Here is a 14,034-nt window from a genome sequence, read left to right on the forward strand (position 1 = left end):
CCTGAGTAGGCTGTCCTCATTCCTCCACTGTGCTTGGCTCCTACCTCAGAAGCCTGACATCCTCCATTCCTCCCTCTCTTCCTTGAAAAACACCTTTCTGAGTCTGGTCTTACTCAGTGAAGTACAAGTCTGAGCTCCTTTCACCCCAGGCCCCCTCACTCCTCTCCATTCCTTGCATGGAATGTTCTAGGCCTCTCTGGCTTCCGGTGACTTTCTCCTTCACCATGATGCCACCCATCCCTGAGCCATCAGCAACAGTGACAAATGGACCACCCCAGGCCCTAGAAAGGTGCCGGGCACATCTTAGCTCAAGAAATGTCTGTTAATTTTGTTAAAAGAATTTCATGATATTTGACTTTGTAAATTTAAGATTACCACTCCTTTTCTCCCTTAGGCCAGGGACTTTCCACCCCCTAGGTGAGAAAAAGCATCTAAATATTTTAACTTTGATAAAGTTAGCTTTTATACATAAAAAGCAGAACTGCCTCTCTAACTCTTCAAGAAACGAGAACTTCCCACACCCACTCCCCACCCACCCACTACTGAATTTTTGATTCCTTTAAAATAACCGACCTAGATCATTCTTACTAAATAAAACTTTGTATCTTCACTGCAGTTGCAAAGGTAACCTTACCTCTAGCCAGTCACGTCACCAACAAATTCTCCATGAGAGAAAAATGATTTTAAAAATGGAGGTGGGAGCGTAAAACATCTACAGGCAGTGACAGTACAACAGGTGCTGCCTGCAAACACGAAAACACCCAAAAGGACCTACTACTGATTAAGCCAAAGCTTTTTAGCCTACTGTTGTTCTTTAGCTGTTGTTTCAGGGGCATTTCGATAACAAAAAGGCCCTTTCGTCTTGGCCTTCACCGTTTTTCGCCCACCACTTACTAGAGTGCGTATCTGATTCATCGGGGGCAACCTACGTCGCACCCGGTTATCTCACTCAGCGATCCGCGCAACCACGTTTCCTTAAATCAGAGCCCGGCGGACTCTGCTCCGGAACTACATTACCCAGTGGCCTCCGCGCTTAGCAGGAAGGACGTCTGCGCACAAGATACTCAGTTCCAAGTTTGGAGCTTTTAGCTGCCAGCCCTGGCCCATCATGTAGCTGCAGCACAGCCTTCCCTAACGTTGCAACTGGGGGAAACAAATCACTTTCCAGTCTGTTTTGCAAGGTGTGCATTTCCACCTTGATTCCCTGAAAGTCCATCTGCTGGATCGGTCAAGAGAAACTCCACTTGCATGAAGATTGCACGCCTGCAGCTTGCATCTTTGTTGCAAAACTAGCTACAGAAGAGAAGCAAGGCAAAGTCTTTTGTGCTCCCCTCCCCCATCAAAGGAAAGGGGAAAATGTCTCAGTCGAAAGGTAAGATCCAATTTGCATTACTTGCAAAAATGCAAAGGGTTGTGCATGCATTTATGAATGCATGGATGCAATTTTCGCCTAGCGATTGCATTTTTAAGTTTGAGGTTTTCCACAGCTCAGTTGCATTTCCTGTTTAGTATGTGTCTTTTTTTTGCAGACACAGAGAGTTCCTGTAAGGCAGGGCTTGCAGTTCAGCTGTGCATTGACGTTATTTGCATTCTTCTGCTAGGATTACTGGGCTCTTTTTGCCTTTTGCACAGTCAGGAGAGATAGAGCAGGTTGGTAGCGGCTAAATGTGCAATGCTTTATATAATTGTAAAATTCTTTCGTATGCACGCCTATTACAAGTAATTTTATGTGGAACAGAAATACAAACTTTTCAGAAGTCTGTGGGTGAAGATGAAAGGTAAAACTTGAGTTAAACTAGTAGGAAATTAATGTAATCGTATATTCCTTGGGGAATGCGCCGTTGCTGTGCCAGTATTTAGCTAAATTTCCATTGATATCCCTTTGAACATTAAGCAACTTTTGATTTTGAAAGGAAGTCAAGGTGAAGTGTGAATAATATGTGTTAAAAACGTAGAGAAGTCTGTCCCTTCTGAGATTTTGCGCTTTACACTAATTGCTGATTGGCTCACAGTGTTTAGAAGCAGCAATGAGGAAGGACACTGATCTTTTCTGTCTTCTCATTTGGGAGATGTGTTGCTTCTGGGTGGGGGGATCTCGGAAGAAAAACTATCCTTTTAAGCATTCCACTAAGGTGGGGGGACTGTCCTGTTTCATTAACAACCATAATGAAATCTTTTAAGGGTGTAATTGCATATATTTAGTCAGCGATAATATAATAGGTCAGAAGTTCAGGGTTATGGTTGTTTTCCTTATGGTTTTTTTTCTTCTTAAAAAAATGTTTTTTACACCGTTGTATTTTGCAGGCTTAATGTCATGCTGGGGGAGGGATTAAAATAAAATTTCTGACATGGCATCAGAGAGCTGGGGAGGTGCTGTCAGGTGTTCTAGGACCCTAAGGCACTTGTTTCAGAACAAATCCTTTACCAGAGACAAAGCACTTGCCATGTGAGAAATGTGTGGGTTAAAGAGGTGAGTGAAGCACTGGGTGAGTTAGGTTACTGGGGCACAACCTAAGCAAGTAGGCAGTGTAAGTGTGACCTGGGGAGGTTAAAATGTCTCTCATAAGCTTTCGGCCACTTTTTTTTGGAGTTGTTTGCACCACTTTTTAATTCTACCCGATGGGAATCATACCTCATAGCCCAAGAATAAAGTGATGTGTATTCTCAAGAGTTCGAAGTAGGGCTCTGCTTTTCTTTGAGCATGCAGGGGGAACGTAAATCTAAAAAGCTAAGTGTGCTCAAGAACCTAGGAGTTGGCATTATGAGGTTTACAGGTTCCTGAGTAGAGGGGGAACGTCCAATCTCCTAAATGAACAGACAAGTAACAGCTTGGAAGGGACATTCCATGCTTTCAGGTATGCAAGAGATGGCACCTGGTTACTTTGTATTTTGTATATATTTACGCATTCGTTCAGTTTAACATATGTAGAAATATACACACACACTGGACAGGATTTGGGGGCATACAAAAATATTTAAAATGCAATCGTTTCCTTCAAAGAACTTACCCTGTGGTTCATGAAAGACCATGCATGGCTGAAAGAAAGCAAGTCATTATAATATAAGATAATTGCATAGATAGTGAAGAGAAATGGCGAGGTTGGAGTTTAGAGATAAAAATGATCTTCTCCCTGGGAGAGTCAGGAAGGTTTCATGAGGAAGGTGGTGGTATAGTGAGTTTATCTTTGGACCTTAGGGTCTAAACTAAATCAGGTTCCTATTTGCATTTTGGGGGCAGCTCCCTCCTAGTAGAGCCAGTTTTTGAGTTGGGAAACTAAGAGTTACTAGCATGATACTCTTCTATTATGGGTATGCCCATAATAGATCAGGTACTGGCATTCTCCAAATCATTTTCCATTTATCCAGGTAGTTTTCTTAATTGGGTCCCATTCCAAAGGTGGAGGTTTCTGTCCAAAAGGAAAATTATGGCTAGAAGTAGGTGATCATTTCAGAAATAACATGGGAGCCTTGGCCTGGACTTTCAATGTGGAAGTGGCCTAATTCAGTTAGGGTATTCTCAAATGGCCAAGACACTTTTTGCAGTACCCAACTTCTTTGTCATAATATAACCAAATGAAATGGGAAGGAAAGTGAAAGGTGGCTACAACCTCATAGCACTGAAGAATTTAACAACATGTTCAATTCATGGACCTTTACGAACTTTCTAGATCACTATAATTCGGTTTTACAGACCTCTAATTTAAGGCACAGCAGAGGCAAAAGAATTACAGACTCCCTGGGAGCTGGAAGGACTGGGTTACTTCTTTCCAGCCTTACCAACAGTGAGATTCCGAGAAAGAATTTCTTAAAAAGAAATTTTGTTTTCCACTGTTGTAACTTTAGGTGGTATGCTTTCCAGCTTGTTTATATTAGCTGTCTGGGGTTGAACTGACATTTTTCAAATATTAAAGTGGTAGAATGCCTTTTGAGGAAATCTGAAATGTAAGTTAACAGGAAGGGCACCCATTCCTGCACTTTACAGGAAGACAGGCTACAGGAAAAATGTGTCATCTACATTACCCGGGAGAGAAAAGCTATTGTTATCAGCCCTAATGATTGGAGGGAGGGAGGGAGGAAGTGAGGGAGGAAGGAGGGTAGTGAGGTAGGGAGGTTTGGCATCTCCCAGTTCACCTGAAAAGATACAAAAAGTTTGATCTTGTTAAAATGCACTCTTTCTCAGGTCTATCTCTATTCACCTTCCAAAAATTACTAATACCTTAGTTTAAGATAGTAAATGTTACATGTTCCCCTTTAAAAACAATTTAAAAATTTAAAAATGCTCCTTTAAAAATATAGCAATAGGCCAGTCATGTCGTGAGAAATGTGGGTAAGGCATAATTCAGAATATTGTAGGAAAGTGATAGACAAGGGCTTAACCCTACTATGGGATCTTTGCTTTGTGATTAATTCCACCCTGGGAAATGAGATGTGTCAATTTCTCATTCTGTGCAAATTCCTTTGTTAGGTTGTACCAGGCGGACTTGTCACGCTTAGCCTGTAATCTGAGCCAGTTACGTTTTATAACCTCGTACATCTCAGGACACAAAATCAGAATAGGTACCTTGGGTTTCCCCGAGCTGCTTTTGTATTATGTGGCATTCAGCACTTGACAAGTAGGCTGCATGTCAGCTGCAGGGGCTTTCAGGGGGTCTCTTTGCGGTAAATTTAATGCTGGAGGAAATGGTTGAGATTCTCATCCCTTTGTTTTTCACAGATTAGTATTTTTTAAACAACTTTTTAGTATTTTAAAATCTGAAAGATCTATAAGGAATATTTTTAAAACTTAAAATAAAACTAGTATATAAATAATACTTGTTCATTATAGAAAAATTTGAAAATATAGAAAAGGAACAAAGAAAATAAAAATCACTAGTTACCACAGTGTACATTTTAGCATATATCTGTTTGGACTTTTTTTCTATTCTGTGTGTGTGTATAGATAGATAGATAGATAGATAGATAGATAGATAGATAGATAGATATGTGAATAAACCCAAAATGTGTATAAAACTAACATTTATTTAGTTATCTTTAGTTTCACTTACTAATACACTGTAAAATATTTCCACGTTAATCTATTTCAACATTCATAGTATCCAATTCTATTGTATTTATTTAAATAGAACCTAATGATTATTAGCTTTTTTATTCAGGTATAATTATTATACAAAATTATATTAATTTCAAGGTATACTACATGATTTGATATTTGTATATATTTGGAAATGATCACAAGTCTAGTTAACATCCATGACCATACATAGTTCCAGAATTTGTTTTCTTTTAACTTTGAAGATATACTCTCTTAGCAACTTTCAAATATTAAATACAATATTATTAACTATAGTCACCATGTTGTACGTTACCTCCCTGTGACTTATTTTATAACTAGAAGTTTGTAGCTTTTGACCACTTTCACTCATTTTGCCCCCTCCTTTCTGTTCTGTGTATCTGTGAGAATGTTTTTTAGCTTTTTGTTTTTTAGATTCCACATATCAGTGAAATCATGTGGTATTTGTCTTTCTCTGTCTGACTTACTCCACTCAGCACAGTACCCTCTAGATCCATCCATGTTGTTGCAGATAGCAAGATTTCCTTATTTTTTATGGCTGTATAATATTCCATTATATATATGTATATGTGTGTGTGTATATGTATACATATATACACACATATATAGATCACATTTTTTTATCCATTCATCTGTTGATGGACACTTAGGTTATTTCCACATCTTGGCTGTTGTAAATAATGCAATAAACATGGGGGTGCTATTAACTTTCAATATTATGAGTATTGCTATGATGATCATCCCAGTTCATAGGTTATTACGTATACTGTGGCCTTAGTATCACTATAGATAACCAATTCTTCCCCACTCTCCATTTTCTTCTCTACCTTTTACAAATAGCTTTTTAAAATTATTGTAAAATGATATATACTCACTGAGAGTAAATTCAAACCAAAGAGAAATTTATAATAAGAAAATAAGAATCACTCAAAGTTATACCACCCAGAGCTAATTACTGTTAATTTTTTGGTGACTATCTTTTTGTATTTGTATATACATACATATATACATAGGTATGCATGCTATTATTTATGCGTGCTATTTTACACAGTATATATGATATTTGTAACTTACTTTATACTCTACCATACGTCTTGGACATCTTTCTATATTCATACACATGTAGTTACGTCATTCTTTCCAACAAATTAATTTACAATGTAAGAATGTAGCCGTTTTCAATCTTCAATTGGACTTCCACGTAGTTTCAGTATATTTCTTTTTAAAGAAAACTGCAAGGAACACCTTGGACATACTTCTTTGCACATTTGCCCTATTATCTCTTTAGGATGAACTCCTATAAGTGGAAGTGTTAGGTCAAAGGGCATGCATGGATATATTGCCAAATTGCCTTCTAGAGAGCTAACACTAATTCATCCCACCAATAAAGTTTGGAAGCACCCAGTCTTTCCTTTTAAGCATCATGGTAAATATTGTCAAATGAATTGCTCTCCAGAAAAGTTATGCCTGCTTTCCTTCATCCTGAGTAGAATAATTTGAAAAAAATCTCTATCAATTCAATAAAAGTTATTAATACTTTACACTTCTTTGCATTTTTAGTAATAAAGAAGTTGAATTTTTCCCTTTTTTTTTGACATTTGTGTTTCACGTATTTGAGTTTTCTCATAAAATGTATCTTTAAATTTTTAATTTGGGGATCAAATTATTTTCAAAGTTAGGCCAGAACATTCCAAAATTGCGAAGCTTAAGTAATCATGGGTTGGAAATTGGGTTCCATGCATCTAAACAATTTAATTCACTGGTGAATTTTAATTTTAACTAAAATATCTTTAGTAAACATCACATATTTTATAAACTCATTTTGTTATATTGTCTATAGCTATCCAGACCCGTATGAAAATAATAAGAAAAATGTAATGATCTGATTAAAATTCCAGTTTGGGAAATAACTTACTTCTGGACATTTCTGCATTTTTAGTTATCTCTACAGGCAAAAGTAGTTTTTCTCTGTTTCGTAAACAATTCTTACATAGCACATGGTTGTATTATGTGCATTGTTGCAGAATAGTTCTTTTTTTTTCAGCTTCATGTGCAATGTCTAATCATAAAAGGTGGTTCACTTTAGTTGACTAGATTTCTTACAAGAATTAAGGCTAAAATCTACTTTGATGACCTCACAAATTAAATAAGTCAGCCACACTTAACATATTCTTAACATAGCCTTCCTTAGTAAATGTGCCTATTTCTGCATCCGGGGATAAGTGATAGAATTTAAAGCCATGAAAGGAGTTTTATAGTCCAATCATCTCTTAACAGAAGAGCAAACTGAAGCCTTGGAAGTAAGTGCTTTGCCTGAAGACATAGCCAGAGGGTAGAATTTACATCTCTTGATTCTCTGTCCCTAAATTCTTTTCACTAAACCATACACAAACACTACTAGTAATCCATATTTACAAAGCATTTTTTTCCTTCATAATCTTTAGTATATTCCACATTTTTTTTGGTTTTGTTTGTTTTTGTGAGAAGCAGACTGGCAAGGGGGGAGGTGGCGGCTGATGGTCCAATCAGTAGGGGTTCTTTTTCTGTGCCCAATAAATGGTGATATATGCATCATGGTGGTGGGGCTTCTTACCAGTTTTCTGCAAAAGGATATTTTGCAAATGCTTTCATTGTAATTCCCATTGCCTACACTAGATAGCTGCAAGTTTTAACCATCGTTAATTGTTATTTGCCTTTTTTGGACAACCTCTGAAAGACCCAGCTGGGTAGCTAACATTTCTTCTTTTATATCTTTGCATCTCCACCTCTTTTAGCAACATGCTTATACATAATAGGTGCTCAATAAATGACGATGAAAGTGTTTTTTATCAGTAGGGATCTCTATCACTTTCCCCCCTGACATTTCATAAAAGTTTTGGGGTCACTAAATTACAATGCAGTTTTCTTCCTGTGCTTTTTTGTTTGTGTTAATATTCCCATTATATGTTTGCTTTATTTGAAAATTGCAAGGATAGCATAAAAAGCAACTTTAGATGGCTGGAGGAGTCATATCTCCTACCGATGCCCTCTAAACAGATTTCAAATTTGTATGATCCTTGGCTAACTAACTTTCCCTTTTAAAAATAAGCGGAACTAAGATGAATTTTCCAAAGACTCTAATGGGATAGGATTGAAGTGAATTCCTCCCTCCTGTGCTGGTCTCAGGAGCTGTTGGTAAGTTACCTCTGAACTTGAGCCTCTGAAGTGTTGTCAGAGATAATCTGAAAGTTTTTAACAGCTGCCCTATGACAAAACAAGGAACTTTGCATGGATAACCTCCAAATGAAACGATTCCCCCCTTCCACCCTGGGTTTTGTTTCCCACTCTGTCTCCTCAGATGGTTTTCCTTCCCAGAGCTGGTTCATACATTTTGGTAGTCAGTCCACAAAACCCTCTCTTTCTGCAGTAAGAGGATGTTCTGGTTATAACACAGGAAATCTATCGCAAATCATATCATTTAGTCAACTCACTTCTGAGTTGAAGCATTAAATAGATACTTGCTGGAACTCTCGTCATCTGATTTATTTTCTACTCAGTACATTCCTCCTTAAATCAGATTGGGATCAGGTGGTGTTTTGTTTTGTTTTATAGACCATTACCTCCAAATTTTGGTGCTGATCACAACCCATCCCCCCACCCCCAATGCTATCATCATCACCATCTTCACTTTTTACATGTCAGCCACTTTTCATGTATTATGCTTTTGAACGTCACAAAAATCCTATGAGGACAGATACTGTCATCATTCATTTATAAATGAAGAAACTGAGGCTCAAATGAGTTAACTGACTTTCCTGTGGCTGAGTAGCCAGTCAGCAGCAGAGGCAAAGGCAAGGCCGGGCCTGTCTGACCACAGGGCCCATGCCTATAACCCAGGGTCAGCAAATTACAGCCCGAGGGCCAAATCCAGCCCCACCTGTTTTTAAGTTCAGCCCATGAGCTAAAATGTTTTGCACATTTTTTAAATGATTGGGAAATAAATCAAAAGAATAACATTTCACGACACATGAAAATTATATAAAAATTCACAGTCCGTATCTACAAATAAAGTTTTATTGGAACACAGCTGTGCTCACTCATTAATATGTTTTTCATGGCTGCTTTTCCCTCCAAAATGGTCGGGGTGAGTAGTTGTGATGGAGGCTGTTTGTCCCACGAAGCCAAATTATTTACTGTCTGGCCCTTTCCAAAAAAAGTTTGATAACCTTCCCCTTTATGACTTTACTCGATCACGGCCTGGAGTTTTTTCATGATGAGGCCCCCATATTACATTTCTCTTTGGCCTTACTTGGAAGTTGTTAACCTGGATTACGACTCACTGGCTACTCAGCCAGTGACCTCTGGGGCCCACCCACAGGAAATGTCTGAGTGTTTCTCTTGGTTATGAGATTTGTAGGCCATTGCTCATTTCCGTTGAACTAAGCTACCCGTCTCCTTTAGCCCATCCTGGGGTCCTTTCGCCTGAGCTGCGCTCTTCCTGTTTGCTTTATATTCTTTTCTCCCCCCCCCCCCCCCGCCCCTTGAGAAGCTGCTCATTAGTTCATCCCTCATTCCTTCATTCCCCCTTCTTGATCCTATATTTTGTTTAAAAAGCAAACTAAAATCACCTCTCATGCTACGACCGTTGCCTGGCTTTGTTGATTATTATCATGACGCAGGTCAGAGGTTCCATACTTTCTTTTGTGTGGCACAAAGATGGAAACTGCCCGCCATGGTAAGACAGTCACCATCTTACCCAGAGAGGTTTCCGGTTGTCATCTCTTACAAAGGTTAGAGCCATTTTCTTTAACCACCCCCCTCAACCCTGGGTGGACAATACTTTTTGGGGGCATGAATATCCTTTTGCTTACAGAGTCACATAATTTGTGGGTATTGTGTGTATTTAGGAGGGAAGGTTGTGGTAAAGGGAAGAAGGGGTGGAGAGGGAAGCTACGTGAAGACAAAGTAGCTTTGGTAGGATGAGCCTAGATTTGTCACTATCCAGAATGAGGTAAATTTAAGTCACATACAAGGAAGTGCTAATTCCTACTACCCCAGATGGCAACACCACTGCGGGTTTTTTTCTGTATTCCGGATACTGTGCTTAGTGAATGATCTCATTCTCCCCTCCTTAGGGCCTGGAGAGGTGATGCCACATTTTATATAGGAGCAAAGTGAGGCCAGAGAGGTTAAGGAACTTGCTTTAGACGTCAAGGCTGATAGTGGCAGAGCAGAGGCTTTTAATTAAGGTCTATCTGACCCCAGAATCTGAGCTCCTGGCTACTCCGCTTGAGTCGTCGCTCCATAATAAATTTATGAACCTAATACCCAAAAGACATGGTTGGAGATAGAACACATGAATGGCTTCCCTGGAGATGTGGGCATACCAGGACCTGGGATGGTAAGTAACAGGGACTAACCTGTGTCTACCTATATATATAGATTCCTTTTGAATGTTCCTTTAAGTCTCTGTTGATTATAGAATACTGGGTCTGACTCTTTCTGACTGCCGAGGTTGAATTCCAAGTACAAACTGCCCATTGGACGAAGGAAAACGGGTTACAACTGGTTTACTGATAGATACTGGTCTGTATAGAATGGAAGTTTGTATTAAATGTCAGCAGTGAGTACTGATTCCATTAGTTGTCTTATAGGCTGTAACTAAGGAGACTCAAACTTTGTGTGTTTCCCTACACATCTAAGTTAAATTGTTTTAAAACAGTAATAAGAACATGGCCAGATTGGCACCATACTAAAGGAATACTCAGCCCCTTTTTGGCTTAGTGATTTCTTTTCTTCCTGGTTATTTCTATGTAAATGTAACAAGTGCAGTTTCCTTGAAATTGTGAATGAATCTATGTCTCCACTGTTTTCCTCTTGTACTGGACAGTGTGGAAGGTACTAAAATTACCTCTTTTTTTGTGGAAGAGGAGTCAGTGGGATTGAGGAATGAATTTTCTTTGAAATTAAGGGATTCTCTCTCGGCTTTCTCTCCAGCCAAAGCAGAACAGTCATACCTATGCTTGAGTTGTTTCCCATAATCCCATGCTGAAACCATGGGAATAGATGGTCTGGATGTTGAGTGACAGTTACTCATTCCCTTCCTCTATTCTCCCTCGTCCAATCCCACATGGGAAGGATGAGTTAGAGTTAAGGCTAAGGCTAGAATCTGAAAAACCCGTGGGAACAGCATCATTTTTGGGAATGATTTGGGGAATCATTCTGCAGTGAATGTGAAGAGATAGCCTTTCTGTGATATTTGAAAACGTTATAAGCATATTCTCCTCCGCGTTATTTACTCCTTCCTGCACCCCAAGCTCCTTTGCTGTTTGAAAAAAAAAAATAATCCCAAAGACTCTGAGCATACCTAGAGAAAGCACTTTGATAAAGGGTTTGTTCAGATCAGTTCAACAAATAAATTTCTGACCTATTGTTATGACATTTAAGACATTGTGTTAGGTGGAACTAGACAGAAATGCATTCCACTCTACTTTTCCACTTACTAGTTACGAGCCCTGAAAACTCTACTTAGCCTCCAGCTTCAGTTTTCTCACCTGCTATGTGGAGAGACTCATTTACTGGATTGTTACGAAAATTAAGCAAGGTCTTGTATTTAATATGCTCTGGCCAGTGCTTGGCATTCATTTATTCAGTAATTGTTTATTGAGTGCACATCTGGATTTCAGGCATTGTGCTATAGTACATAAGCTCACTATAAACATAGATTTGCTTCCTTCTTCTTTCCCTCTAATCCTTCAGAAGCTTATAGTTCAGTAAGATGTAAGAAAAGCACTGAAATGTGTATAATACAAGCCGGAATCCTAGATACATATGCTTAGCAGAGGTACTATGAGTTGAGCCGTCCTTTGGCTGAGAGGGAGAACAGCCAAATTTTTACAAAGAACTTGGAAGTATCGATGTGATTTTCAAAGTTGATGAGGAAAGTGTGTCCTAGATCCTAAGTAGGTAGGAGAAGGCATCTTGACTTCAGATATCCAGGGGCACCAATAGAATGTTAATGTAGGCAGAACAATTCCTTAGAAGAGTTAAAAAGAGAAGATGCCCTAGGCAAATACTGGAGCTTGAGAGACCTTACTTGTTTCCTAAGAATTTCCTTTTTCTTACCAAGCTACATGCTGGAGCTTTTACTTCTAATCACAATAGGTTAATAAGTGGAATATATCAGATCTCGTACTTTTAGGTGTTTTTGTGTGGTGGAAACTCCAGGAAATCTGGAGGTTAATAGTTAAAGGAGTATATCATCATATCAGCTGGGTTTATAGGCATACTGTAATTATATAAGCAAGCTGTTGGTTCGATAATCAGCGTCTAGCTAAGTCAGGGAATAGTTCCCGAAGCATGGCCACAGCTGCAATTTTCATTCTTCATAACCTGCCAACCTGCCTTTTCCATTTCTTAGTGCTTTTCCCTTTTCTAGAATCATCTGAAATCAGTTTAGGAGGAGGACAACTGTTTAATGTACTTCTGAATTCTCATTTTACGTAAGAGTGGAGCTCCAGACAGTTCTTTTACCAAACTGACTTTCTCAAGCTTGATATTGGATACCAGCAAGGGAGTTCATCAATTTTTTGTGTATTTTTAATTTCAGAAAAATTCCGTTGAAAAGATAAATATATTTAATGGAATTAATTCTTCTTCCTTTATCTTGGTTTCAAAAACACAGTGACCTAAGTTCTGGAGCTTACAATAGGTTGTTCCTTGGTGTAACTATTACTTATGTAGTCACCTTCTTTCTCCTCAGTGACTTTATTCAACTCAGGGTCAGTGGAGTGGGTAAGGTGATGGGCTGAATCACTCAGTCAGAGTCGGGCGAGCCACAGGGCAGTTTTTGCCTCCCTTTGCTGTACAGTTAAAGAGGACATATGACCCAGCCAGGTAGGTAGGACCTGTCACCTGTATCATCTCATTCAAGTGGCTTGCCAGGTCTTCTCGCTTGGGACTTTGTTCCTGAATGAGTTTCTCTTTTCTTGGGTAAAGTAGTGGGGGTGAAATGCAGATTTAATTCTGGAATTGATTTAAAAATGAGATTGAGAAATTTTGATACATTAGGGTTAGAATGACTTTTTCCAAATTCCAGTCTTTTATTATTTTTTTTCCTGATGTGACCCATCTAAGAACAAGAGAGTCAGTGTTAGCCAGGTAGGGGGTGGAGTGGACGGATTGGTGGGTGGGGGGCAGAGGATCATATATTTCTTGGTTGAATTTAACAAACATTGTTAACAAAATTAAACAAATAATTTGCACCTAACGCTGTGCTAGGTGCATATAGAGATGAGTAGAATTGCATCTCTTCCTTCAAGAAGCTCGGGATGTATTCGTTTGCTAGGGCTGCCGTAACAAACTACCGCAAATTGGGTGGCTTACACAACAGAAATGTGTTGTCTCAGTTCTGGAGACAAGAAATCTGAGATCAGTACGGCAACAGACTTGGTTGCTTCTGAAGGCTGTGAAGGAAAATCGGTTCCATGCTTTTGATGGTTTGCTGACAACCTTTGGCATTCCTTACCTTGTAGACACATCTCCCGGATCTCTGCCTTCATGTTCACATGGTGTTCTCTCTGTGTGTTCCTGTGTCAGATTTCCCCTTTTTATGAGGACACCAGTCGTATTGCATTAGGAGCTGACCCTCATCCAGTATGAGCTCATCTTAACTAATGATATCTGCAATGACCCTATTTCCAAGTAAGATCCCATTCTGAGGTCCTGGGGGTTACGACCTCAACATTGGAATTTTGGGGGGACACAGTCAATCCATAACATGGGAAGACAAACATAATGCTACTGTGTGCTGTGCATGTAGGTGAAGGGCGTAATTTAACTGGAAGATCAGGAAAGCCTGTTGGTAGAGGGAGGTCATTAACTTGGTACAATGAATTTTCATTGTGGTTTTGCTCAGGAGAAGAAGCAAGTGAAAAAAAAAAGGGGAGGGGACTTGCCATCTGGTCCTTGAGCAGACTACCTGC

At 39.1% G+C, this 14,034-nt stretch overlaps 1 protein-coding gene across 2 annotated transcripts in view; it reads left to right on the forward strand.

Annotated features, from left to right (window-relative positions):
* Positions 1 to 1,069: 1,069 nt before the first annotated feature.
* The window catches only part of MAP2K6 (mitogen-activated protein kinase kinase 6), a 110,782-nt gene continuing 97,817 nt past the window's right edge, over positions 1,070 to 14,034 (forward strand). For both annotated transcript variants that reach the window (XM_074320883.2, XM_019732990.3), the window contains exon 1: positions 1,070 to 1,372. In XM_074320883.2, the coding sequence (XP_074176984.1) occupies positions 1,357 to 1,372 (16 nt within the window). In that variant the 5' untranslated portion in view covers positions 1,070 to 1,356. The remainder of the gene's footprint in view (positions 1,373 to 14,034) is intronic.

This window comes from Rhinolophus sinicus, chromosome 12 (assembly GCF_057876585.1).
Source record: "Rhinolophus sinicus isolate RSI-liver-muscle chromosome 12, RSI-T2T, whole genome shotgun sequence".
NCBI lineage: Eukaryota > Metazoa > Chordata > Mammalia > Chiroptera > Rhinolophidae > Rhinolophus > Rhinolophus sinicus.